The sequence below is a fragment of the Rhinolophus ferrumequinum genome, chromosome 6, assembly GCF_004115265.2.
Source record: "Rhinolophus ferrumequinum isolate MPI-CBG mRhiFer1 chromosome 6, mRhiFer1_v1.p, whole genome shotgun sequence".
Classification (NCBI taxonomy): domain Eukaryota; kingdom Metazoa; phylum Chordata; class Mammalia; order Chiroptera; family Rhinolophidae; genus Rhinolophus; species Rhinolophus ferrumequinum.
Window position 1 is genome coordinate 45393608 of NC_046289.1, and position 27224 is coordinate 45420831.

The following is a 27224-nucleotide window of genomic DNA, read 5'->3' on the forward strand; positions in this document are numbered from 1 at the left end:
CCTGTGACAGTCCCACTGTCCTCTGTGTCACCACTGTAGGCATGGACAATGTGGAGTACCAGTTTGCAGTGAACAATGACACCACAGAACTACAGGTTCGGGACCTGGAACCTAACACCGATTATGAGTTCTACGTAGTGGCCTATTCCCAGCTGGGGGCCAGTCGTACCTCCACCCCAGCGCTGGTCCACACTCTGGATGATGGTAGGGCCTCTGAACCTGCCATGGGCACTTTGGGGCCCAGAGAATTCCCTGGGGATGCTAGCTTGGCTTCTCTTTACTTGTGTACGCCAAGGCACTTTTACCTGCCCAGTGTGTGCCCGGAAAGGGGCTGGGCAAGGGTTCTTCTCCCCAATTTACAGTTGGGGAAACTGAGGCCCAGAAAATGAGAGTGACTTGCCCAGGGTCAGTAGGACGGCTGGGGCTTGAGGTCTCAGTTCGCGATTTATCATGTGGCCCTGCTCCCTGATCCCGGCTTACCATTCAGTCAGGCATGGACCTGTGACAGCCCACTGGCAGTGGAAGACTGTGCCCCAAAGCTTTCTCAGGGTAGGAAGGATGTCCGCTCCTCTCCAGCATGGGGCTCCCCTGAGAGGCTCCCTTTGCCCCCTCAGATCCTGGTCCTGGGCCTCCTTCTGACTTGCTGTGTGACCTGGGCAAGTCTCTGACCGCTCCTGGGCCTCACCTTCCACGTCGGTGGAGCAGAGCTCACGCTGATGTTCTTCTGTCTCAGTCCCCAGTGCAGCACCTCAGCTCTCCCTGTCCAGCCCCAACCCCTCGGACATCAGGGTGGCGTGGCTGCCCCTGCCTCCCAGCCTGAGCAATGGGCAGGTGGTGAAGTACAAGATAGAGTACGGTTTGGGAAAGGAAGGTGAGTGGGGGCAGGGTGTGGGCTCCACCTGGCTGGGAATTGTGGATGTGAAGCGTTGGTCAGAGCCAATGAGAACCTGAGCTGTGTGGGGGGGGTGTCTGAGGAAATTAGACAGTACAGGGAGGTGGAGTGGGGGAGGGGTGGGGGGAAGGAGAGGTGAACCTGGAAAAAAGGAGTGCGGGCTAGGGGTGGGGGCAGCTGAAGGGAAGAGAGGGCTAGCTCCACCTGGGTTCTGGCCCCACCTCCTCTACAGCTGCAGTGTGCCGTCCTACTGAGTCCCTGCCTCAACTTCCTTCTCTGAGAAATGAGGCAGACGGCCTAGGTGACCCCTAGGGTCCCTGCCAGCTCAAAGAGCAGATGAGGGATAGGGAGGTGATGGGGGTGCTTGTGGGAAGGGAGAATGGAGCATTGAGGGGGGGTGTTAGAGCAGATGTTGGTAATCTAGGGGAGGAGTATGAAAGGGATAAAGAGTTAGAGGAAGGCAAGTGGCTGGGGGTGCCAAGGTGAGGGTGAAGGGGGGGAAGGGTGAGGGATGGGGTTTGAGGTGGTTGTCAGGGCTTTGGAAGGCAGGTGGTGCCCGAAAGCCCTCACAGGCAACCCCTGTGCCTGTGCCCTAGTGTGTGTGTGTGTGTGTGTGTGTGTGTGTGTGTGTGTGTGTGTGTGTGTGTTGGGGGGGAGGCTCCTTGCCAGCTTATGGGGAAGTGGGGGCAGCATGCCATGATTCTCCCCACTCTGAACCAAGGCTGATGGCTACATCAGCTAGAGTGGGAAGCCCAGGAGTCAGCCCTGGAGCCATGGAGTCCGCGCAGGTGAGAGGGCTTCAGGCTCCACTGGGCACTGAAGAACCAGGATCTGAGGTGGAAGAGTCGTTGTAGGGGAATTTAGGGGTTGTGGTCCCCAGGTGGCCTCCCAGCAGCCAGTCTTTTCTGTCCCAGCAGATCAGATTTTCTCCACCGAGGTGCCAGGGAATGAGACACAGCTTACGCTGAACTCACTTCTGCCCAACAAGGTGTATCGCGTACGGATTTCGGCCGGCACGGGGGCTGGCTACGGGGCACCTTCGCAGTGGATGCAGCACAGGACACCTAGTATGCACAACCAGAGCCATGGTACGGGCTCGGAGGGGACAGGACCAGGTGGCATGCATGATTGCGTGGGTGTATGTGTGCCCTTGGAACCCAGACCCAACCACCCCCTCCATCAGAGACCTTCCATGGCTCCCCTTGCTTGATGGGTCAGGGAGGATGGGTGTAGAGGTAGAGGGCTGGCCATCGCAGACCTATCTGTGTTCAAGTGTCCCTTCTGTCATGTGACCTCCAACAAACCGTTCACAACTCTAAGGCTTCATTTACTGCCAATCGAGGCGTGAGGATTGATAATATATTGTAAACAAAGTGTTTAGTACACAATAAGAACTTGTTAAATAGCAGCTGCTTCCATGACTATGGTTATTGGTTTTGTTGAGAGGCCCAATGGTCGAGTGGTTAAATGCAGACAAAACCTGTGTGCATACTATCTGTGTGACCTTGGGCAAGTTACTTAACTGCTCTGAGCCTCGGTTTTCTTACCTGTAAAATGGGGATAATGATATTTTCATTTATTTTTTTAGAGTTGTGAGAATAAAGTTAAAATGTATGTACAGAGTGCTTAGAACAGTGTCTAATACATAATAAGCTCCCAACTTTTGGGCTCCAAGTAGAGTCCCCACTCTAATGGCTCCATCCCTCCTTCCTGGCCTTAGCAACCCTTGTGACCCCCTTATCTGCCAGTAGCCATGCATTCATTCCTTTAGAAGAATTATAGAGCCTACTCTGTGCTAGGTACTGTCAGCCCTGCCCCAGAGGTACTCCTTGCTAACCTCTGTGCAAACGCTCAGGAAGACATCCCTCCATTTTCAGCACTCTGGGTTTGTGAAATAGTAAGTTCACCTCTAGACCAGCCCAGGCCTGGCACTTCGGGTGGTGGCTGAGTGGTGATGCGTTGGGAGAAAGCTGGCAAGGCTCTCACTCAATGCCAGTCTTTCTGCTTCTTCCTCCTCTTGCCTCTTCCCCCCCTCCCACCCCTGGCCTCTTTCTCCTCATTCCCCATTCTCTTTCCTCTTCTCCTATCCTGCTCACCCCTGCCCCCAGTCCCTTTTGCCCCTGCAGAGTTGAAGGTACGGGCAAGGATGGAGTCCCTGGTCGTGTCGTGGCAGCCTCCCCCTCCCCCTGCCCAGATCTCTGGCTACAAACTGTACTGGCGGGAGGTGGGGGCCGAGGAGGAGGCCAATGGTGACAGCCCCCCGGGGGGCCGTGGAGACCAGGCTTGGGATGTGGGGCCTGTCCGCCTCAAGAAGAAAGTGAAGCAGTATGAGCTGACTCAGTTAGGTGAGGAGGGCTGGGGGAGGGAACGAGATGGATGTAGCTGCAGCGGGAGACTGGACAGCTGGGTGCAGGAGTTGGAGATGGAATTCTCTCTGGGGACAAGGGAGTGACCCTGCGGGTTCCTCTAGCTAGTCAGTGATCCCTGTAATCTTCCCCAGTCCCTGGCCGGCTGTACGAAGTGAAGCTTGTAGCATTCAACAAACATGAGGACGGCTATGCAGCAGTGTGGAAGGGCAAGACGGAGAAGGCTCCCACGCCAGGTGAGAGGGGCTCAGGCAAGGCCTCTGTGTGTGGCTTCCTTTCGCTTTCCTCTGGGCCAGCCCTGGTGGGCAGGCCATCTGGTAGCCCCAGCCACCCCCAAATGCATTCTCCTAGGCTCAGAGATCCTCTTCTGGCTCCAGACAGCCTCTGTCATAGAAAGAAGCTCCAGTTTGTGCACTGTCTTCTAGGTCTGCTACAGTATTTTCATTGCCCATGAGCAGTGCCAATTTGGAAGGTAGGGCAGAGAGAAATCCCATGGCTGATCAGTGACTTGTGACCCCAAGTTTGACTTTAAGACAATTTTTAAAACACGTCCACCTACAGTCTGTCAGATGATCCCACCACTGTAAGAAGGGAGAGTATCTCTATGTGGCCCACCAGGAAACTGAGGCTCAGAGAGGTAAAGGGACTTGTCCAAGGTGTCACAGAGCTTAGACTGGAACCGGGACTCCTGGCTTTCAGGCAAAAGTCTTTCCACTGCAGTGACTACCGTGGCCCTGTGCTGGACACCTCTGTTGCCCATCATGACACTCCCTCACCCCGAACTTCCCAGGCTGATTTTCAATTGTGTGGTTTAGTGAAAGGAGAACTTAACCAGGGTCAAGAAACCTGGGTTCTAATTCCAGTTTGCTTATTCAGCAAGTGTTTTACTGAGCATCTACTATGTGCCAGCTCTGTTCTGGGAATTTAGTGATGAACAACACAAGTAAGGTACCTGCTCTCATGGAGTTTATGTTATTTTATGTTTATATAATAAACACGTCATCCTATAATACTGTAACAAAAATACCATAGTCTTATACAAGCGCCATTTGGTTCTCATATGGTGGTTCTGGAGGCTGGGAAGTCCAAGATTAAGGCACTGGCAGAATCAATGTCTGGTGAGAGCCTACTTCCTGGTGCATAGACCATAGGCCATCTTCTTGCTATGTCCTCAGTGGCAGAAAGAGGAATAGAGAGCTCTCTGGGGATCTCTTCAATAAGGGCACTGTTAGGGACTGCAAGTGTGTGTCCCCCCCAAAATTCATATGTTGAAACCATACCCTCCATTGTGATATATTAGAAGGTAATTAGGATTAGACGCGGTCAGGAGGGTACAGCCCTCATGAGTGGGATTAGTGCCCTTCTAAGAGTCACCAGACAACTTGCTTCCTTTCTCTGCTCGCTGCCATGTGACCGCACAATGAGAAGTCAGCAGTCAGCAACCTGGAAGAGGGCTCTCACCAGAACCCAACCATGCTGGCGCTCTGATCTCGAACTCCAGCCCCCAGAACTGTGAGGGCTACATTGTGAGAAGTACATTTCTGTTATTTATAAGCCACCCAGTCAATGGTCCTTCATTATAGCAGCCTGAATGGACAAAGATCGGCACTAATTCCATTCATGAGCATTTCACCATCTATTCAAATTTCAACAATATGAAATTTTTTTTGGGGGGGACACAAACATTCAGTCCATAACAATATGCCAGATATTTTTATATACTTGACCAATATGAACTAACTTAATCCTCATAACAACGCTATGAATTAGATACTATTATCAGCCCCACTTATAGAGCAGGGAATGGAGGCACAGGGAGGTTAAGTAACCTCTCCAAGGTTATACAGCTAGTAAGTGGCAGAGCTGGAATTTGAACCAGGGCAGCATGACTCCAGAATCTGTGCTCTTAATTGCCATGGTTTGCTGCCTCTCTATTACCGTCTGCTGTATGTATGGCCCTGGCAAAAATCACTTAAATTCTTGGGAGCCTCAGTTTCCTCATCTGTGAAGTGGTAATGATGCTACCCAACTCACAAGAGCAAAAGAGAGGACAGAAGAAAATGACTGTAAGCTGGGAACTGTAAAGCATACGTTTTCAGGATGAGTGTCCTTCCTCCCTTCCCCACACTCTAATTTTCACCTTCCAGACCTGCCCATTCAGAGGGGACCACCCTTGCCCCCTGCCCATGTCCATGCGGAATCAAACAGCTCCACATCCATCTGGCTTCGGTGGAAAAAACCTGACTTCACCACAGTCAAGATTGTCAACTACACTGTGCGCTTCAGCCCCTGGGGGCTCAGGAATGCCTCCCTGGTCACCTATTACACTAGGTGAGGAAGAGGGGCCAATCCTGTGGAGGGAGGAGGAAGGCAGCAGGTGGTGATGAGGAAAGGGACCCTGGGGGGATTCAGGAACCTTTCAGGGCGCACGTGTTACACTGCAGGTACCCCGAGGGTCTGAGGGTGGAAAAGGAGAGTCTATCGTATTCCATCCCTTACAACAGAGCCTTGAGCTGAACCCTTGGGAGCATGATGCAGACAGACCTGTTCCTTCAACCTCAGAGGGCGTGGTTCCCTGTATGATGGGGAAGAGACCACCCAGCTGCTCTCCTAAGAGGACCCCCAGTTCTCAGAAGCTGCTGGTTTGGCAGAGGAAACATCACATAAAAAGCAATAGATATATATAATTGCAGCTAAAGGAAAATTAAATCAAGAAAACTATGCGTCAGAGATGCTTCCTTGGGTGAAGGATGACTTGGATTAATCCAGGAAGGTTTCCTGGAGGAGGGGGCCTGACTTGGGCATCGGACATGGAGCATGATACCCTGGGAGCAGTCTACATCCAAACCTCTGTGTGGGTTCTCTGGCTGAGGTTACTGGCCCTATGCAGGGAGCAGATTCCCCTCTGGGCAGGGCCTGGGGCTAGGGCTGGGGCCATGGGAGTAGCTTTGGTGGAGCTTCTTCCAAATGTGAGCACTAGTCATGTTTCTTGCCTTGACAGCTCGGGAGAAGACATCCTCATTGGCGGGCTGAAGCCATTCACCAAATATGAGTTTGCAGTCCAGTCCCACGGTGTGGACATGGATGGGCCTTTCGGCTCCGTAGTGGAGCGCTCCACCCTGCCTGACCGTGAGTGGCCCCCCACCCCCGACCCTCTGGACACCAGTCTATCTTTTCCTCAACTCCTTCTGGCCTCAGAAGCACTCTGTTCTGAAGGGGGCTCAGAATCTCATCAGTGTCTGTCATTCGCTTTGCATTGAAGTAGCCAGCCCTGTGCTGGTCTTGTCCATTTACCCATAAAAATAATAACATAGGATTTAGGGGAGCAGCTTCTTTTAAGAGGCTGTGCCAAGACCCCACTGAGCTGGTGAAGAGGGGATAGGTGGGCGAGGCTGGTGAACTGTATTCTGCATTCGGGTCCCCATCCTGCCCCTGACACACAGGGAGACTTGGGCAGGTTCCTTCTTTACCCAGGGCCTCTGTCCTCATCTATAGAAAGAGGATGGGGCCATTTGCTCTGCAAGTCTGTGACTCTAGAACCCTCTGGAAATGGCATTTCAAAACAAATGGACTTTTGTTCTCACAGCAGAGGCTCTTCGGTTCTGCCAGCCCTAAGACAATTCACCTTCCCATCGACAGAAGACCTTTGTCCCCGGACCTGACATAGGAAAATGTGTGTGGGGTGGTGTGTGAAGGCACTTTGTTCTCATGAATTTGCTTTTTTTAAAACTGCTTTCAAATTGTTTCTCACCCGCCTATGCCTCAGTTATTATGGTCTTAAACTGTGTATGGAGTTTAGGGAGACCTGATGTTTTCCCAAAGGAGACTTTATATTATTGGGTCCCCAGCACAATTGACCATGCTACAGAGGGGAACGGTTCTTCTTTAGATGGGGAAACTGGAGCCTGAGAAGCAGAGAATCAGGTAGGGTCAAAGAGGCTCCTGGCAGCCTGTGATGCTGTGGCTTTGTTACACCTTAGAGCCCTGGATTCCCATTCCACCCTCTGTCAGGCTTTGAAAACCTGAACCCCCAAATATCTATCCCTTCTCAACTCACCAGTCACCTCGTGCTCCTCCTTCTCACCCTTCCTCATTCACCCCCTACCTCCCAGGTCAGCTTCTTCTCTAAAAACAAAACACGGAGTCTGCCCAGGGAGTACTTCTCACAGTGGGGTGCCCATGACCCTGTGGGGGCACAGACAAAGGCTATACAAGGCATCAACCAATTTTACTGAAAGATTTGGGGTGGCAAGGGGAGCTACGACCTTTAAATGATACATAATTTAAATACTATGTTTATATTAAACTTGACCATGGAATAGATGGCAAACTTAGTTTGAGAGTTTAAAATAAAATGTAAGCCTTCCCAAAAATGGTGAGCTCTGCCCCTAGGTCACTAGAATACTAGACAGTCTCCTTCACCCTTGGAAGTATCTGGTTGTGGAAGTTTAGGGATCTCTGCTCCAAGGAGTGGAGAAGAATTTCAGAGAGGAGAGCACCGTGGTGAAGCCCCCCTCCCCAACGGTTTTCCAGAAATTCCCAAATTAGAGACCAGTCCTCATTGTGCTCTGTGGTTTGTCCCAGTTGAGGAGGAAGAAGAGAGGCCATGCCTCACGCCCTGTCTCCCAGCTGCCTCCCCTCCCAGCTGGGGCTCTCAGTGACCCTGCCTCTCTCCATCTCCTCCTGTGCACACAGGCCCTTCGACGCCCCCATCTGACCTGCGCCTGAGCTCTCTGACACCATCCACTGTCCTGCTGCACTGGTGCCCCCCCACGGAGCCCAATGGGGAGATTGTGGAGTATCTGATCCTGTACAGCAGCAACCATACCCAGCCTGAGCAGCAGTGGACCCTGCTCACCACGGAGGGTGAGGGCTCCCACCCCAGGGCATTGAAGCAAGAGATTCCCCAGCTTCTCCCCCATTGGCAACCTCTCCAGTGGCTGGGTTAGTAGTGAGAGTGCACCTGAGGTTTGTTCTAGGGGTTTCCAGAAGGAACAGGCAGAAGCTACTGCCTGAGTGGGAGGAACAGACTGCCTTAGTCCTGCTCTCCTGCCCAACCCTGCATCCCACCCCTACTCAATCCAGTAGCCCTGCTTTCCCTACCCTCTAGGAAACATCTTCAGTGCAGAGGTACGTGGCCTCGAGAGTGATACTAGGTACTTCTTCAAGATGGGGGCACGCACAGAGGTGGGGCCTGGGCCCTTCTCTGGCCTGCAGGATGTGATCACTCTCCAGGAGAAGCTCTCAGGTAAGAGGGCAGGAAGGGAGGAGTGGGGTCTATCCGGGGGCAGCCCGAGGTCCCCAGAAGCCCCCAGAGGCCCCTGGAGTTTACTTCTAACCCTGAAGTCATTTCTTCCAAGGCCCTGTTGCAGGACATGATCACACTTTCATTGTTTTGGACAACTGCCCTTCTACCGTGTTTCCCCAAAAATAAGACTTAACTGGAAAATAAGCCCTAGCATGATTTTTCAGGATGACATACCCTGAACATAAGCTCTAATGCGTCTTTTGGAGCAAAAATTAATATAAGACCCGGTCTTATTTTCGGGGAAACACGGCAGTTTGGTGCAGAGAGGACAAATTGGAAGGAGTCGAGTGGTGATTCAGTTGAGAGGTCAGATTTTGGGGAGAGTGGCTTGGTTTCTTTGGAAGATTGCTTTGACTGGAGGATTGGGTTGGAGAGGTGATGAGCTTTGTGGGGTAGAGGTGGACAGCAGGACTGGCTATGTAATTTGCAGGGCCCAGTGTGAAATGAAACTGAGGGGCCCCTTATTTAAAAATTAGGAAGAGTTTCAAGATGGTGACAGCAAAGCATTAAATCAAGCACAGAGCCCTTGTAAGCGTGTGCCCCGCACGACAATACTTGCTGCACAGCCCTGAAACCATCCCTGGTCAGCAGGCAAGCTGATGGGGAGGGACCACAACTTCTGGATGTCAAGTGGGGAAGACAGCGGGAGAGGGGTCACTGTGGTCTCTGTGAGACTCGGGGCCCTCCTGGCCTTGCATCAGAAGATTTTGAGTGTCCACAGAGTGAGACGCCAGCCAGGGGTCCCCCGAGGAAACCACCAGAAGTCCTGATGTGTGACCCCTGGGCCTTCTCCTGTCCTTGACCTGTTCTCTCGCCGCCAGCAGACTCCTTGGACGTGCACTCAGTCACAGGCATCGTCGTGGGTGTCTGCCTGGGTCTCCTCTGCCTCCTGGCCTGCATGTGTGCTGGCCTGCGCCGCGGCCCCCACAGGTGGGCGAAGGAGCCAGCCTAACTGCAGAGAGATTTCCAGAAGGGCCACAGAGAGGAGAGAGCTGGGAAGGTGGCCGTGACTTGTCCTCGGCACCCCCAGAAGCCCCATTAAAGTTGGGACTCTGGGATGAAAGGATTGGGGGTGACGTCCTCATGAGAGTGGGGAGTGGATTTAGGGGAGCCCCTACCCCTTCAGCAAGGGCAGGCATAAGAAAAGCTGCCTGTCTCTCACTTCCTCCGTAGCTGCCAGGATCTTGGAAAGAGGGACCCCAAATCTCCAGATGCCTGGAGCCTGTGGAGGAAGGGTCCCATTCACTGTTTTCAACAGAGTTCCTTACTCATTACACAGACTGGAAACCAAGTCCCAGAGATAGGCAAGGACATAGGCTGGACTAAGTCCCAGCCCCTCCCCCACCCCTCACTCTCTGACCACCGTGCCCATCATCTCTTCCAGGGAAGCACTCCCAGGCCTGACCTCCACTGCCACCGCTGGGAACCCTGCGCTGTACTCCCGAGCCCACCTTGGACCCCCCAGCCCTCCAGCTACCCATGAACTGGAGTCCCTTGTGCACCCCCATCCCCAGGACTGGTCCTCACCACCCTCAGACATCGAGGACAGGGCTGAAGTACACAGTCTTATGGGTGGTGGCGTTTCAGACTGCCGGAGCCATTCCAAGAGAAAGGTGAGCCTGAAACCTTGGTAGGTTAGAGCCCCACATTGTGGCCCACTCCTGAAGAGGACACCAGGGGGCGCGAGAGCACAACAGGCGACCCTGTGAGAGAACACCCCCACCCACCCACCCTAACCTCCCTTTCACAGGACCAGCTGCAGAAGAAAAGGCACTGTCTCTCCCTCCTCCATGAAAGGGTTGGCAGGCCTGGGAAGCAGATGGGCCTCCATCCCTGGCAGAATAGGTTAGCCTGGTTCTCATGGAAGGAGAGGAGGGCTGCTGATGGGCTTTCTGCAAGTGACTCATGGTGGCCAGAACACCAGATCCCTCCTCATCCTGGGAGCTGGGGAGACACGTAAGACACAGCTATGGGGAAAAAAGGCTGGTCAGCTTTGCTGTAGCTTAGTGAGACTAAGACCCAGATGAGGTGGGCCACGGAGGGCAGGTCCGCTCCGTGCTGGAAGCGGTGGCTCATCCCGCCCTTCTCTGACCAGCCTGCTCAACCGGAGTCCTTCCTCATCCTTTCCCTGACTCTCTGAAGGAGACTTTGTGTGGCTTGGAAACCTCTGGGCTTTGCCAAAACACTGGTATTAGGCTTTCCTGCAGGAGGACTTCTCCATCCTCACTTCACCCCCAGCCTTGTAGTCCATTCTGCGCTCCTCCCCACAGCATTGAGAGGAAGGAGGCAAGGAGGCCAGAGTCTGTGGAGGGGCCTCCATCCACTTCCCTCACCCAGCCAGTCCCTCAATACTCCTGCTTCTCTTTCCCGGGCAGATCTCATGGGCTCAGCCAGGTGGACCAAGCTGGGCAGGTTCCTGGGCGGGCTGTGAGCTGCCCCAGGCGGGCCCCATGCCAGCTCTGACCCGGGCCCTGCTGCCCCCTGCTGGAACTGGGCAGACGCTGTTGCTGCAGGCTCTGGTGTATGACGCCATAAAGGTCAGTGTCCTGGGAGGAAAGGGGAAGAAAGGAGAGAAAGGTCCCCATGCTTGTGGAGAACTTGCACTCAGCCCAGCCAGACAGGAAAATTGGCTGGGGCTGTCTCTGTCAGACAGGGCACTGGAGTGCAAGAACTCACTAGTTCTCTGGAGACCCCTGGTGATAGCTTTCCTGGGGATAGAGGTCTAGTCAAGAGGCCCCTGGAGCCTCCAAAGGGGAGTGGGTAGAGGGCTTGCTACTTGGCAGGAATCTGTATTTCTCCTTTTTGGGGACAGTCCCTCCTCTACCTAGACCTAAGAAGGCCAGAGCAGAGTTCCCATGGGTCTGAGGGTAGGCCTGGCCTGAGTGCCTCCAACCCTTCATATTCACTGAGGCCCTGATTAAATCTGGTACTTCTGGAACTCCTGGGCAAGGGCACATTTTCCCCCTCCCTTCCCATGTGTCCAGTCACCATCTCTTGTAGGGCAGTCAGCCTGCTTCCTTAACCAGGTCTCACGTGATGTACGCTCTGGGGTGCGTGGGAGGGGGTGGGTATCAGTCTCTCTCCACTCAGTGACCCTCACCCTGTCTTTGTGTTCTCTACTCTGACCAGGGCAATGGGAGGAAGAAGCCGTCCCCCGCCTGCAGGAACCAGGTGGAGGCTGAAGTCATTGTCCATTCTGACTTTAGTGCCTCCACAGGGACGCCTGACCTCCACCTCCAGGACCTGGAACCTGAGGATCCCCTGCCTTCGGAAGCTCCTGACCTCACTTCGGGTGTTGTGGATCTAGGGCAAGGGGGAGACTGGCTGGACAGGGAGCTGGGAGGGTGTGAGCAGGCAGCCACTGGGCCAGACAGACTTACCTGCCTACCACAGGCACCTTCTTGCCCCTACCCAGACCTGCAGTCCAGTGAGGCGCTGGAGGAGGCCCCCGGGAACAGCTGCCAGCCAAAGGCCCCCTGCCCTCTGGGAGCCAGCCCTGGCTTGCCCAGAGCCCCCGTCTCTTCTTCTGCTTAGCTCCCCTGGAGGGGCAGTTTGGGGCAGGCTGATCTGGATTATGGCATATGACACACGTGGCCATGCACGTACACGTGTGCACCTGAAGATATTGAACATCATCAAGCCTTTTGGAGCCTCCTAGGGTGCTTTGGCAAGGGGGGAGAGGAAGAAATGGATTATTCACTCCCCCATACTCTGTAACACATGTGATACGTGAGAGATATGTGAAGCATGGCTGTATGTGATGTACACATATGGGAAGCACATGTGTGTGTGCTGGTTGGTGAGCTGGGAAACCTCGGTCCAGGCAGTGGTCACTGTAGCCTAACTGACCCTCCAGGTCAGATCAGGGCCCCAGACTGGTCAGTCCCCAGGCCTGTGGGCCCCCCACCTCTGTCACCCAGCCTTTTATTACACACTCTGCGAGTGTCTGCAGTGCCCTGTCTGACAAAGACAGCCTCAGCCCATTTTCCGTCTGGCTGGGCTGAGTGCAAGTAGGCTCTGAATACCTAACATTTTAGTTGAATCACCTCCCATCACCCATGTCCCATTGCCCAAATTGAGAGGGTGACTCTGGCTCCCCTCAGAGCAACTCTGCATTTACTTCTATAATTTGGAAAGTGCCTGGTTTTCAACATCTGCTTTCTCTTTCTCTCCCCTCCTTCCTTCCCCTTCACGGCTCTAGTGGTCCCTCTCCCAGTCAACTTGCTCTCCCAATTCCAATGCCCTTCACTTCTTCCCCGATAATCTTTCCTTTCGTCTCCACTGTTCTGTGTCTCCTCTGAATGTCTGCCTTTCCTGTCTCTCGCTCCTCTCCCCATACTGTCATGTGGTTCTCCCACCTTCCTTCCCTAACAACATGACTACCTCATGTCTGCTTTGAGGCCATAGTGTGATTCCTGTGTCTGCCAGTCACTTCACCCATTACCTTCCTGCCCCTTCTTCTCTCTGCGCCTCCCTCTGCCCCCTCCCCAGGCAGACGGCCCACCCCCAGTGCAGGTTTAGAGAAGACCTTCCAGCTTCCCTTGTATCTTTCTCCCTGGGATTGAGATGGGAGGACTCTCCTCGGAGGTGATGAATCCAAGTCACACAAGGGGACTTTTGAGATGGGGAAAAGGGAATATGACCCAGAGGCTCAGGATAAAATTCCTCCCTCCCTTTTATGCAGGAAGGTAGGTTGGCTGGATGGAGGGGTCTGGAACCTTCCTTCCTAGCTGAAGCTAAAGGAAGGAAGGAGAGTGGGAATTAGGGGCACCGCAGCCCAGCAGATTCCCACTCTGTGGGCCTTGAACATGAGCTGATGGGGTGGGGGTAAAAGAACTCTCATCCTCCGGGGTCTAGAAAGGACATCTTTGCACAGGACAAGGGCGATTGGTTCATTTCATTTGTTTTTTTTTCTTTAAATTCAATCCTGAAATCATTTTCTGATGACCCACCACACAGGGACAAGCTTGACTTCTATTTCCTGTGTAGAGAAAACAGTGTCATTTATTCTCACAGGAGCATGGAATCTGGGGTCTTTTCTCCTTAAATGCATCTTTTTAACTGATTGGCACATCAAGGGTTAACTATGGCTTCTGGGCCAAATTAGAAATAACCAGTCTATCTTTCCTTTTTTCTTTTTTTTTTTTAATGGTGAAATGTCTCTCAGCGGAGTTGCAGCTTCCTCAGACCCTTTCAGCATCTGTGTTTATTACACTCGGGTGTCACTCACGTTTGACATCCGCACCTACATTTCCTCCTCCTCCCCCTCCTTCAACCAGCCTATGATAACACTAAAGATTATTAATGTTGGTTTTTGTATCGCATTAAGGACAGAATTGTCACTTGTACTATTTCTGTAGCATTCAGCGTTACTGTGGCTAACACCACTGTATATGTTTTATCATTGCTCTGAAGGTCAAAAGCCTCGTTTTATTTTGCTGGTTTGATTTTTTTTTCTAAAGGGAAAAAAAAAACTGCCCTGAATTAAATGGCTGTTTTAACAGTAGGCTCTTAGCATTACACCACATAGTCATTTTTCATGTTCTTGTTTAACAGGCACTGAGGTTCTGGTTTAAATTAAATAGCTGCAAATGAGACAATTTATAACCCATTAGGTTGGGTGGAAAATTGTTTCTCAAAAGCAAATAAGTAATAAATCTGGTATCTGCCTATAACTCACAGTTGATAAGAAAGTGGCCATTACTCACTAGTATTATATATGATTTGGGCTCTGGGTAATTTGGAAGTGTTAGGTTTGTGTCTTTGTAGCAGTATTTTTATTAGAAAAGAGTCTATTGGCCTTTTACAGGGTATTAATCCCTTTGTCACCTACCATCGATGTCTTACGTTTTTTGAGTCTCATTTTAAAAACCTTTTTTTGATGCATGACAAGTGTAATCAGTACCTGCTCATTTATTTGTCTGTATTTAGTTTATGCTATATTATTTAATTTTTTTCCAGCGTTTTTTTCTCCTTACAAATATGACATTTTTTTAGTGTTAACCCAAGGCATTGATCATGTATCTGTCCTTATAATGAATTAATAAACTATTTTCCAAAAATGTGGAATTATCTTTCGGAACCAATGTCTAGAATTTCCGGAACCTTTCTGCATAGAGAATGTATATCCTACGAGATGAGAAATGTTGGGTTTTGAGGGTAGAGAGCAGGTAGTCATGGGAAAGAACTGAACCATCTTCCTCCCTCAACAGGCACTTAGGAAAAAGACTTAAACTTAGGAAAGATGCATTCTTTGATAGCACTCTTTTAGGCCATCCCCAAGAGATGGGGCTCTCTTTCCATCTGGAAGCACATTTTTTTTAACTTTCTTGGGTGCAAGGGAGTGAACAAATAACTCCAGAGGTTTGGGCTCCACAACTATTATTCTGTATAACTCTGGTCTCCAAAATTGCTCATGGCTGCACACTCACACATGGGCAAGCTCAGAGATCCACGTGTGCACACCTTCACAAACACCCTCGTGTCCATTAACTCAAACGTGGGCACACACACACAGAGCTCCACAATCATACCCCACACTCATCTCAGGATTGTGGTTGGCTGCTGCTCTGCTAAGATCTTTACGGAGCCTGGAACGTGCATGTTTTTTCTGCTGGAGAGAACCAAGAGCCAGAGGCTGCCCTGCCCAGGACCACCCCCAAAGGCATTGGTGGGCCAGACACGAGTTAATTGACAGATCATATGGAGAGATACTGCACATTTTGCATGCAGCAGAATAGCCATTATTTGCATATCGCTCTCAGACCAAGCGCTGTGATAAAGAAGAATTAAACACTTGTCAAAATGAATTTAAAATGACAGCAACTCAGGACACCAATTTGACCTCTCCAAGTCCAGGACAAGCCAAGAAGGAGTTGTTGAGAATTCAAGCCCTGCAGGAGGGAGTTCCAGGACTACGCCTAGGGAGGGCCCCCCTTCCCCTCCAGTAGAGGCCCATCATTCCTGCCCTTCCTTACAGTGAAATCAGTTTGGGGTTTTGGAGTGTGCTGGTGTCTCCTAAGCCTGAATTTCACCATCACCTCCCACTGCTCACATGCCTCAAGTGCTGCCTCCCAGGCTTATCTTCCGATTGCTACTACAGAGGAAGGAGTCCCTGGGCTGCACAAACCCCAGCATTAATAAACTTGTCTGCTTTCTGGAGGCCTGCATTTCTTTACTCATCTGCACCGAGGCTAGTTTTCTATACGGGTAACATTTTTAATCCCAAGATTCCAGAGTTATTATCAAGAGACTTGGTTATTCCTCCACCATCTCAGTCTAACACTAGAGGAGCAAACAGTTGACTGAGGCAGAGACTACCCGCTTTCAATCTCCTGCTCCTAGAACTTAGTAGATGTTCAATAATTTTGTTGGACTAGCTCATCATGCTGGACTGAACAGAAGATCATTTAAGAGTGAGTGACGAAGATTTGAGATCTCTGAGGGCTCGCATGGTTATTATCTCCTAGGAGGCAGATCTACCTCCTATAACATTCTCACATGGGACCTATGCTGTCTCCTTATGTGTTCTCTGACATGAAACATTGAGTCTTCTTTGGGTGGAGAAATGTTACTGGGAATTTTAACTCTCAATATGCTTTTCCAGTTCCCAGGCCATTTGTCAGGACCTGTGTGATTTAAAGGTCTCTAGGGGTGAGTTGAGAGATATGATTATTTTTCAGGTGAACTCAGAGAGTGACTGCTCGGATTGGCTGCGCTAGACACCAGGGTCGGAACCTAGGCTACTTTAGCGTTTTAATTGTCCTGCTGGGTCTGCTCTCCCGGCCCTGGAGGAAGCTGCCTTTTCACCTCTCCTACCTCCCATCCACGCAAGCTCCAGAACGCTTCAGTCTAGAGAAGCTAGTCTTGCAGCTAAACGTCCTAGCCTTTGGGTGGAACGACCAAAAACCTCATGGATAAACCGAGTCTTTGATAACTTTGTGCAGCTTTTAGGGAATTAGCTCGAAAATATAGACTTGAACACGGTGGAGGAAGGTGCAGAAGAGTGGGTAAAAGCAAATCCCGCAGCTTTGCGTGTTTCTCCGCAGCCCGGACCCACTCCACAGTCCGCTTGGTCCCCACTTCCCCAGCCCCCCAAGTCCGGGGCTAGCCCGCGGGGAGGGGGTACCGGGCTGCCGCCGGGGAAGGCGCCGGCCGCTCCAGCCACAGTTCAAAGCGCAGGGGGCGCGTCCGCCGCGCTGCCGGGAATGTCCGGCCGCTTAAAGCGCTTGCCGGCTCTTTTGTTCCCCAGACCGGGCCTCCGGGGAGAGGGGATTGGGGGAGGGGACCGGAGGGGAGGGAAGGGGGGTAGCAGGCGGCGGGCGGAGAGAGAAGGGAGGGGCGGGCGGTGCGAGTGCGGAGCGCGCACCCCGGGCGAGGCTGACAGATCGCCCCGGTAGGTGCAAGATGGCGCAAGTGGCGCTCCCCTGGCGCCCCCAGCGCTCCTAGGCAGGCATGTGGCCCCAGCCCCCCGCTGCCCGGGCTCGGCCCCGGCCGGAGCCCCGGCCCCGGCCCCGGCGCCGGCCCCGCGGGACGCTGTGAGCTGCGAGAGGCCCTGGAGCCGCGCGTCGCCGAAGCAAGCGGACCGAGAGAGCCCCATGGCTGCTCCGCGCGCCGCGCCCCCGCGTCGCCCGCCCGCGCCGCGCGGGCCCCGGCTCCTGCTGCCGCTGCTGCTGCCGCTGCTGCTGCCCGCGCCGAGCGATGGTGAGCAAGGGCGCCCGCCACCCGGGCAGCTGCGGACAGAGCCCCGGGAAGGGCGAGAGGGGAGTAAGCGGGCGCGAGAGGCGGACCTGAGAGCGGCGCGGACCTGCGGGCGGACCCCGGGAGGGAGCGACTTGCCCAAGAAGGGGAGCCGAGCGGGACGGGTCGGAGCCCGGGGAGAGGGCACCGAGGCCGGGCTGCTGGGGGCGGCGGGGGGATACCGAGGACGGAGCTCCCGGAGAGAAAACGGGCTCAAATACGAAGCGGCTCCCGGACTCGGGGCGGGACCCGAGCCCGGACCGAGAGGCAAGGAGCGCGGCAAAGCGGGAGCTAGGCGGCAGAGCTGGAGTTGGGGAGAAGGGGAAACGAGCCGGGGGCACCCCAAGACTGAGTCCTGTCCGAGGGGGTGAGCTGGGATGCGGGAGCCTAACGGCGGGCACAGAGTAGCCCGAGGCGGCCGAGGCAGGAGACAGCAGAGCAAGGCGCGGAGGGCAGGACCGAGCGGGCTGCGCCGTGCGGGGCGAGCACGTCCTGGACTTGGAGGTCGGAGTGGGACGCGGAGTGCAAGGGAGCGACTGTGGAGGGAGGGAGGAAGATTCCCGGCGGCCGCGCGTGGGGAGGAGGAGACCTAAGAGACACGCTGCGAGCTGCGGAAGGGGAAGGGACGACGACGGAGAGCGAGCGAGCGAGCGGCGAGGATGCCCACGTGCCCGCCCTTTGCGGGAGTGTACATTCGCACAGCTGCCCTCTGCCCGGGCTCCGGGGTCTGCCGGCTTCGCTGCCCAGCGCTCCGTCACACCACCCGGTTCCCTCAGTGGCTGTAATGGGCCCGTCTCACGGGAGAGGAGTGCCCATCTACGCCCTTCTCCGCCCACCCCAAGTTCTCAGCAGACACTCAGCCGGGCTGTTTCCTCTCTCCTCTCAGCTCAGAGAAGCAGGCTATCGCGTCCGCATCTAGGAGAAACTTTATCCCACAGTTGCTCTACCGGGGTTGGGTTGGGGGCTGAGGTAGCTGAAACGCAGGTCATAGGGAGGATGGGTAGGGGTTTGAAGGGGTGTGATCCTCAAATGTTTTAAAGTATCCCTGAGGGTGGGGCGACCGCCCTTAACCCCAACCCTCCTCCTCCTTTCTCCCCACCCACTTCCCCATCTCCCCAAGCCCCGGAGGGCTCTGGTCTGGTGGGGAGGGGCCAGCTCTAGGATCGGTAGTTTCGTGGAAAAGTGAGGAGGGGTCTGTGACTGCTCTTTCAGCCCAGGTGGGTTGTTCCTCCTGGAGTGAAGCTGTAATTGGTCTGGTACATTGCTCGTTGGAGAACTTGGCAACTTGGCCTCATGCCTGGGATTGGATTGGAGCACTTGTCCTTCCCTTCAGGATTCTCCTAATTCCTGGAGCACCCTCTTCGCCCTTCTCTTCCAGCTCATCCCTCTACGGCAGGAGTGGAAAGGTTGTTGGGAGTCAAGGTTCTAGGAACCTCCCTCTTCCTGAATTTCTGGAAATCTGAGTTGACATTGGGTACCCTCATCTCTCCTAGTGACAAAGGCAAAACGACCTAAACCCAGAGCATCCTAGAGGAGGGGCAGTAGAGCTGGTCCATAGCCCAGACTGTACCTGGTGCTGTGTCCACACACCCTGCTCCCTATCAGTCAGCCACCAGGCCTCAGATGGTTTTGCCAGCGAAAAGAAGCAATGATTTGTTTGTATCTCACTGTATATTTGTCTAGAACTTTTCACTTTTCATAGTGCCTTTGAGTCTGTTAATCATATTCAACAACCCTATGACACAAAGTCTTAATTGTTGTTCCTGCTTTAAGTAGGTGAGGAAGACAAGACAGGTTGAATGCTTTACCTAAGATCGCGCCCTGAAAGTGTGTGAGGCTTCAGTGCCTAACGGCGGTGGCCACAGAACCAGCAACAGCTGTGCAGAACTCATTCTTGCTTCTGGATCCCAGATTTGTAACAAGTAACTGTGAGAACCCAGACAAGTTGCTTGCTATCGCTGGGCTTCAGTTTCCTCGTAAAAGAGGGATTGGTACCAATAATGTCTGTCTCTCTGAGATGGCCTGTTGATTAAGTACAATACTGCCTAGGATGATGCTTCGTAATGCCTAAAGGTCTCCATATTAATAGCGATTCCTATGAACATTACAGAAAGATGGGGGTGGGATGCACAGATCCAGAGAACTTGGAACTCCTGTGTGTGGAGTTCTTCCTGTCTGCTCATTTCACACTAACCTCTCCTTTTCCTCTCATCTCCTCTGCCTGATGCAGGTCTTGGCCACTCTGCTGAACTGGCATTTGCTGTGGAGCCAAGCGATGATGTTGCAGTCCCTGGTCAGCCTGTAGTGTTGGGCTGCAGGGTGGAAGGGACCCCTCCTGTGCGAATCACCTGGAGAAAGAATGGGGTGGAGCTGTCAGAGAGTACCCACTCCACTGTGCTAGCCAATGGGTCCTTGAGGATCCTCCACTTCCGGCTGGATGGAGGAAGCCACCCTTCAGACGAGGGGGACTATGAGTGTGTGGCTCAGAACCGTTTGGGGCTGGTGGTCAGCCGGAAGGCTCGCATCCAGGCTGCAAGTAAGTGGGCACCTTTTACTTTTTCGCCCCCCAGACTGAGGGTCTAGGTAATGGGGTGCAGGAGGAGCAGTTCCATCTTACACAGCCTTCTAGAGGACTCCTTTCTCAGCATGGGTCAGTTGATGGGTGCATAGCAGTTATTTGTGGTGGTGGAATTATATCATATACTCATTGAACTGATTGGAACATGTCCAGTCTAGGCAATCTGAACCCTATACCCTCCCACTTAACTCCTGTGGCATGCTGCCTCTTTCCTGTCTGATGGCTGACAAGTTTCTTCCTGGCTCTGAGGGCATTTGCACAGTTGCTCTGAACGGCTGGTGAATGATGAATCGTTCTGAGGCAGGAGCCCTCTCGCTGAGTTTAAGATTCCCCTTTGTTCTAAGGGAGGCTGATCCAGGCCCCCATATGGAGCTGTCTGGGAGGCAGCCCTGGACCTTGAGACCGAATCACTTCTGGCTCAGCAAGCCCTCATCTCCCGGCCCTCCCGGCTGTGTAGGGGAAGGCTGGTACAGCCTCTGAGCAGATGGCTGGGTGTGAAGAAGAGAAGTGTGGATGGAGGGTAGGGACCGGAGGATGCTTGCCGATGGGAGAAATGAGACTTCTCAGGGAGATGACCCCACGCTCTTCCTGGCCTATGCCAATGCCGAGGAATAGATGGCCCCTACATCACCAGCCTAGAATTCTGGGAGATAAATCCCCAGGTGTTTCTATATAGTTCATTGTAAATGTGCTTTTCTATAAATGGTAATACCTTCAAGATGTTTGGTTTCCTTAAACGCCTAACAGGATTAAAAATTGCGCTGTGGTCTCTGGCTAGAGAAAGCCACAGTAAGTGAGGTCAGCCTGGTTAAGCCTTTGGAGTCCTGGGGACAGCTGTGGGGGTTGCCCCCAAACACAGGAAGTCTGATATGGGCTCTCTCTCCCCACAAGGCTGGTGGCACCATGGGGGAAACGCTTGGATACCAAGCAACCAGGTGGCTGGGTCCCCTTTTCTCACTTCATAGGCTGATGTCCCTAGAAATCTCCAAAGCTGCTTAGCTGCCTAGGTTTCCTCCTTTGGTAATAACTCCCTACCAGTGTGCCTGCGGGCACTGCAGATGTTGTGTGACATGGGAGGGTGCTTTGCTGAAAAGGTGTGAGGAGTCCCCCGGAGCCCTCTGCTTCTCCTACCTGCTCCACAGGGGCTGACGGGGAGGGCGCATGCTAAGCATCCGTCACAGACAGATTCACCCAGAGGACTAACCCGGTGAGGCAGATGGGGTCCAGACCCGTGTGGGCAGGTCTGCAGGGGCATCTGAACTCTGGGCCAGAGGATGACAGCTGGGAATGCCCTTCTTTTCCATCCCAGTGGACTCAGATGCTGCCCTTGAAAGACGGCATGACCAGGGTGGACTAAACTACGGGCTGATTCCTTGGGGGCTTCAGTTCTAAGTATCTCCCTTTTAGGATGGAGTGGGTCAGGGTCCTAAGAGTACTCAGGCTTATAGCATGTCTGGTTTCTCTGCCTTGCTGTTCCATGTGCTTGTCATTTGAGGGCTGAAAACTGAGACACTCGTGAAGGAGGAGACCCTGGCAGATTAACCTCTCCGTCACCCAGTTTCCCCACCTGTGAAATTTACATCCTACTTGGTGGGATGGTTGTGAGGACGAGCACACCCCACACTTTGCCTGGCACATCGGAGGCGCTCATTAGTGGGAGCAAATACATTAATCTCATTTAAAGGTGGTTTCACTGACACGGCCAACAACAGCAAATTGCCTGAATCTGCTCCCAGCCCCCAGCTTTCTCCCTCACTGGGATTCAGTTAGGGAGCACTCCAGGGAAATCTATCAGGGAGTGGAATTATTGGAGCCCGAGTACGACTTGTTCTGTCTTAACCCCTTCCTGGGATGGCCTGGGGATCCTCCCAAGCGTCTGGGTATTGCCTGAAGCTGGGCTGGCCTGTGAAACGGGTGAGACTCCAGGGAGGGCACGTGGGTCACCTGACCCAGGGAAACATGTGCATTGACTCATACCTGTTGGGGTCTGTGTGCCTGGATGACTCCAAAGAGGGATGGGCTAGCTACAGGAGTGGGGACAATTGGGGTTCCCTCAGGCAGAAGCCCTCAGTTCCTGCGCCTCACTTCCTGGCCTTAGTTCTTGGTCTCAGGCCTCCTGGGGAACTGGAGTAAAGAGTTATGTGTTCTAGAGCGGGACTTCTCAAACTTTATTGTGCCTGTGAGTTACCTGGGGATCTTGATAAAATTCAGACTTGGCATCAGGAGGCCTAGGCCGAGGCCTGGGGTTCTGCATGTCTTACAGGAACCCAGGTGCTGCTGATGCGGGGGGCCCACAAGTGCTGGAGGAGCGCCCATGCCCACGTCACAGTCACTGGAGTGGGGTCTGTGGGCAGTATACTTAAGTCCATAGAACGTGGGCTTCCGGGCCCTGGGATTCGACCCCAGTGCTGCCACTCCTTGATTATGTGTCCTTAGCACAAGTTACTGAACCCACTTGACCTCCATGCCCTCATTTGAAAACAATGGGAATAATCCCATAGTTGGTCAGGATATTGGAGGATCCAATGAGGTGATGGATGTAAAGCACCTGGCACAAGGCTTAACATCCAGGAAATGCTCATTTAGTATCATGGTTCGTGTTAGGTACTGACCACTAGTTGAGGATGAAGGCCAGCCTGTCTCAGTGCCGGCTGGGGTCTCAGCCAGATGGCCTCCCTCCCAGCCTGGGACCATCCTGACTGAGCAGGCCCAACGATGGTTAAGGGTGGGCTGTGGAGGCCACGAGACTCCGGCTAGATGGACTTGGCAAGTCACTTAACCTCTCTGAGTCTCAGTTTTCTCATCTTTAGAATGGGGAAAAAATACCAAGGAGAAATCTTGTGAGGATCACCTAGGATAACACGTGTAAAGAACGTAACAGGTACAGGGCAAATAGAAAATGTTCCTTAATCATTAACTATTATTATTCCGGGAAGGTATTAGAGGTGAGAAATGTAAAGTTCTAAGCGTCTTTAGTTGTGGTGTTTCCCGCAAGGCCCCGGGGGTTGAGCCCAGACTCCTAGAAAGAGGCAGCGGGGTGTGGTGAGAGGGGAGAAAGTCCACTTCTCCTCCCTTGCTGTCTGCACCTCAGTGAGTCACTACTTCTCACTCAGCCACCCACTTGTAAAGTCCTAATTGTTTTCCAGCTGTCTGGGGGAGGGCAGTTTAACCAACCTCTCTGAAATCCTCTTTTAGCAGCAAGACCCACAGTTGTGTGGACCTGTGGGCAGAGTCTCGGGATAGGTCTGTGGAGCCAGATGTGGGTGGGGGTCGGGAGAACTACACGCTGGAGCTGCTGGGGAGTGCAGCTTGTGTGGAGGGCTCATTGTATGTAGGGGATCCTGGAGGGCCTCTGTCCAGGGCAGTGGTTTGTGGAGGAAAGTGGTCCTGGCTGAGTGGCTGGTAATCTGGAGGCCTTTGTCACCTGGAGGTTGTACGCTCAGCCCCGGTGTGTGGAACTCAGGCTCTTCTGTCCTCCTGAAGGAGCAGCTCAGCTCAGGTGGCCCTGAGGGAGTCTCTGTCACTGGCTCTCAAACACACATCTGCGTACCCACTAGCGCAGGAAGCAGGTGCGGCAGCTGAAGTGTCACTGGTGTGATGAGTGAGTGGCCAGGCCTAGATCCGTTCTCCTGCCCACCAGTTCACCCGTATGTATGCCATGGCACCGCGGTAGGTGCCAATGGGTGAGGTTCAGGTCCTTTTACCTGCCAGGCAGTACTCCACAGAACAACCCCTTCTGATACTTCTGAAAAGCTGTGAGGTGTGATGGAAAGGCCCATGCCTGGACACCAGGAGTCCTGTGTGGCTCTGGGCAAGTCACTCACCCTCTCTGGGGTTTGTTTTTCTCATTGTAATAGTGGGTGGCTGGACCGAGGTTCATTTCTGCCCGAAGGTATTAAGGCTTCCTTGTCTTCAGGATATGCCTGCCTTCACTGGGCCTTTCCCGGTCTATTCCGGCCCCTGCTCATCCTTACTCAACCTTTCCCCAAAGACCACTTTAGCTTCCCCCTGCTAAGGCAAGCAGTATTTGTGGTCTGTGGCATTCAGGCTCAACCTTCCTCTCAGTGATGGCTGCTCGTATTGTTAAGTAACTGTTTTGTGGCTGGATATTCTATCTGTCTCCTCCACTGGATTTTAAGCTCCTAAAGGACTTCTCTTTCTTTTGTATTTCTCACGTCCCCTGCCCGTGGAGCTTGGTAAAAACTAAATGAACATGTAGCCTTCTGGGTGCAAAGCTCTGTCTCTCTTGTTTCTCTCTCTGCTTCTCTTTTGCTTTCTCTCTCTCTCTCTCTCTCTCTCTCTCTCTCTCTCTCTCTCTCTCTCTCTCTCTCTCTCTCCCTGCCTCATAATTGATAGCACAGCTCAAAGGAACAGAAGCTTGTGAACAGGGAGGATCAGCAGGGGAATATAACACACTCAGGGCACGAACATGGGGCGGCTGCTTCTGCATGTTTATCTCTAGAGGAACTGAGACTCTCTTCCTCGCCAGATGGAGTGTGAATCAGAGACGAAACTGCTTTGCTTGGTATTCCTCATGCCTGGGTCTTGGGGTCTCCAGCCTTGAACTTTTTCCCTGGCGGGATTAAGCGTGTATCCCCAGGCCCATTGGCCCCAACTGTTGGGGAAAGGCCCCCCTCACTCCCACCCGCAGGACTTGAGTGTGGAAGTCGAACGCTTCTGGTTCCCACACCTTGGCTCTACTGTCGCAGGCAGCCAGCTGGTCCCTTGAACACAATGTGCAAATCTTCTCTGTTCCTGCTCCCGGCATTGTCCCTGGCCTGGCGCCTTGGCTGGGAATGTGGGCCGGTGAATAGGAGAGGCATTTGCAGCCTGCAAATGAAACAGGCCCCCAGCCCCCCTTAACCCTCAGTCCCCTCCCCACCCCCAGGGAAAAAGGACTTTTTCACTCCTGGCCTTCTTGTATTGCCTTTCTCCTCTGCAGAGTTCCTGCAGGCATGTGCGTGTGTGTGTGTGTGTGTGTGTATAAGAGAGACTTTTCACAGCGGCTTGATGGCTGTTCTGCACAGCCTTCAATAAGAGTGGGATGGAACAGAAGGGCACCAGGATGAAAAACCAAACAGCTCACTGCTGTCTTTGTTTAAACTGGACTGAGTGATTCCAAAAATGTCTGCTTTGTGTAACTAACCTATGCCCCTCTAAGAGCCTCTGTCCATAGCCTTGACGCAGCAAGGAATGTAGAGACCAGTAGTGCGTGCGTGTGTGTGTGTGTGTGTGTGTGTGTTGCCACGAGTTCCTATGTGCAAACCTGAGTAATAGGTGTGTGCCTGAAGGATGTTTGTGGGGCCTGGGATTGGGGTCCAGCTCTCCTTGAAGGGCTTTCTTGTGGGAATCCCTCTTCCCTTGAGCTGTGTGGCCAGGCTAGACAGCTAGAGTGCACAGAACTGGTGCCAGGCAGGACGCAGTGGTAAATGATTTTATTAGCTCTTGCAGGGGACGGATACTTACCTAGCCAGCTGAAGTGAGAGAGGAGGGAGGCGAGTCCCAGGTCACTGGTGGAGGGTGGAGGGTGGGGGCTTACATGATGGGCATGAGGGCATGGCCACAGTTCCTCCGGGAGTCTAGGCCATAGTTTTCTTCTTCATGAAGCGGGTACCAACTATTGGACTGCAGTCGGAACTTGTTGGGCTGTGCTGCCCCATCCTCCCCCAAAGGACCATTCTTTGATTTCTGTACTTGCTCCCCCTACTCCCAACTTTATTCACCCTGTTCCAAAGAAAAGCTAACCCTTTGTGACTGCCCTCCGATGTAAGGGAAGGGCAGAAGCCAGTGTCATCTCTATGGACTGGAGCAGCCTCAGTGGCTTCCTGAAGGGGTGACTGGGACCCAGTAAAGGTAGAAAGGGCAGGGGTTGAGCAAAGGCCTGAAGAGGGGCGAGCAGGAGGGCTCCAGGCCAGAGCACAGGGAGATGCAGTGGTGGGGAGTGAGGCCTTCATACAGGCCGGATAGCCCCTTGATTCAGGCAGGGGGAGGGCATTTTCATGCAGAGGGCTCACATCCCAGCTTCTCCCTTCCCCCCACCCTTCTCCATCTCCTCTGAATATCGGTCTCGGTGCTCTTTGACACCCCTACACACACTGTCCCCCACCTCTGCCTTCCTGTGAGGCCGTGTTTAGGGTCTTTGTCTTGATCATTCCTCAGGCCTCGTTTCTCCTGCCCTTTCTGACCTACCATCTTCCTTTCTCCAGCTCCTCTCTTTGTATTGTTTTGTCCTTCCTCCTGCCTCTTCTCTCTATTTGTGGGGATTCCTGTGTCCACCACCCTCTGCTATGTTGAAGGCAGATCCCTCTGTTTCAGGAGCAGAGTAGGTGAGCTCAGTCCTCAGCACGGAGCAAAGAGATAGGAAGAGGACAGACTGACAGGGTCAGGTTCAAAGAGGACCCCAAAGGAAAGGGGCCCTGGACTGTGCAGCAAGTCAAAACCTCCCTGGGGGCAGACCTTCACTGGGAGGAATCTGAGAACACTGGCCCCTGCTTGGGGCCTGTCTCTGCGCCTGGACACTGACCACGGTGGGTGGTGGGGGCAGCTCTCTGGAATGCTGGTGTTGGGTTGCAGTGCAGATGTGAGCAGTGATAATGGGTAGGAACTGGACTTTCTGGTCTGGCTGCTGCCCCCAAGGCCACTGGAATGTGAGAGGGGACAAGCAAGAGGCCCCAGGGATTTGGGGTGGGCAGATGGAGACCAGACCACCTAAATGAAGCGGAGGGGGCAGACCACCGGGAAAGAGAACCAAGTGCTAGCCCTGTCACTGAGTTGCAGGCTCCAGCAAAAGCACCCTGGGATCCCCAGCCTACCCAGGACCTTGGAGGTCTTCCTAGCCTCCAGGTCAGATCCTAGCCACCCAGAGCAGCGGGAGAAACCTTGGAGTTCATCTGGTCCAACCTTCTCATTTTACAGACTTGAAAACTGAGGCCCTTAGGGGGTAAACTGCCTAAGGACATGGCTGGTTCTCCTGCCTAGGCAGGTAAGAGAGCTTCTGGGGTCCCTCACACCTCTGCCCTCCCCAGTGCCTCACTGCTCTCTAGTTGGGAAAAGGAGGATCTTTTTAATATCTCCCCAGGGCAGACTGGCAGGCATATTTCTGTTTTTCTTGGATCCTGCCCTGCCCCAGGCTTTGTCTATGGTTGTAGTTCTGGATGTGATTGTTAACCAGCAAACCTTGGGTGGGAGCCCCTGACACCCATGGCCTCTTGCAGAGGGCCTCTGCATGTCCGAAGCACACTGGATGCTGAACTCAGTGGTTTGAAAGCTACCTATGTGCTGGCACTGGAGGTGAACTAGCCAGTACCAATGGTGATGGTGGTAGTAGCAGCAGTAGTAGAA

At 53.3% G+C, this 27224-nt stretch overlaps 2 protein-coding genes across 5 annotated transcripts in view; both read left to right on the forward strand.

Annotated features, from left to right (window-relative positions):
- The window catches only part of IGDCC4 (immunoglobulin superfamily DCC subclass member 4), a 37617-nt gene extending 22989 nt beyond the window's left edge, over positions 1-14628 (forward strand). The window contains exons 8-20 of one of the 3 annotated variants that reach the window (XM_033109345.1): positions 40-204; positions 734-871; positions 1810-1980; positions 3001-3237; positions 3393-3494; positions 5406-5589; positions 6260-6387; positions 7954-8124; positions 8369-8506; positions 9391-9496; positions 9951-10179; positions 10942-11103; positions 11696-14628. In XM_033109345.1, coding sequence (XP_032965236.1) covers positions 40-204; positions 734-871; positions 1810-1980; positions 3001-3237; positions 3393-3494; positions 5406-5589; positions 6260-6387; positions 7954-8124; positions 8369-8506; positions 9391-9496; positions 9951-10179; positions 10942-11103; positions 11696-12100 — 2336 coding nt within the window. In that variant the 3' untranslated portion in view covers positions 12101-14628. Of the gene's footprint in view, positions 1-39; positions 205-733; positions 872-1806; positions 1981-3000; positions 3238-3392; positions 3495-5405; positions 5590-6259; positions 6388-7953; positions 8203-8368; positions 8507-9387; positions 9497-9950; positions 10180-10941; positions 11104-11695 lie in introns of all 3 variants that reach the window. The other 2 variants (XM_033109343.1, XM_033109344.1) reach the window with 2 other exon arrangements.
- Positions 14629-16910: 2282 nt separating this feature from the next.
- The window catches only part of IGDCC3 (immunoglobulin superfamily DCC subclass member 3), a 38195-nt gene continuing 27881 nt past the window's right edge, over positions 16911-27224 (forward strand). For both annotated transcript variants that reach the window (XM_033107048.1, XM_033107049.1), the window contains exons 1-2: positions 16911-17269; positions 19536-19841. In XM_033107048.1, coding sequence (XP_032962939.1) covers positions 17164-17269; positions 19536-19841 — 412 coding nt within the window. In that variant the 5' untranslated portion in view covers positions 16911-17163. The remainder of the gene's footprint in view (positions 17270-19535; positions 19842-27224) is intronic.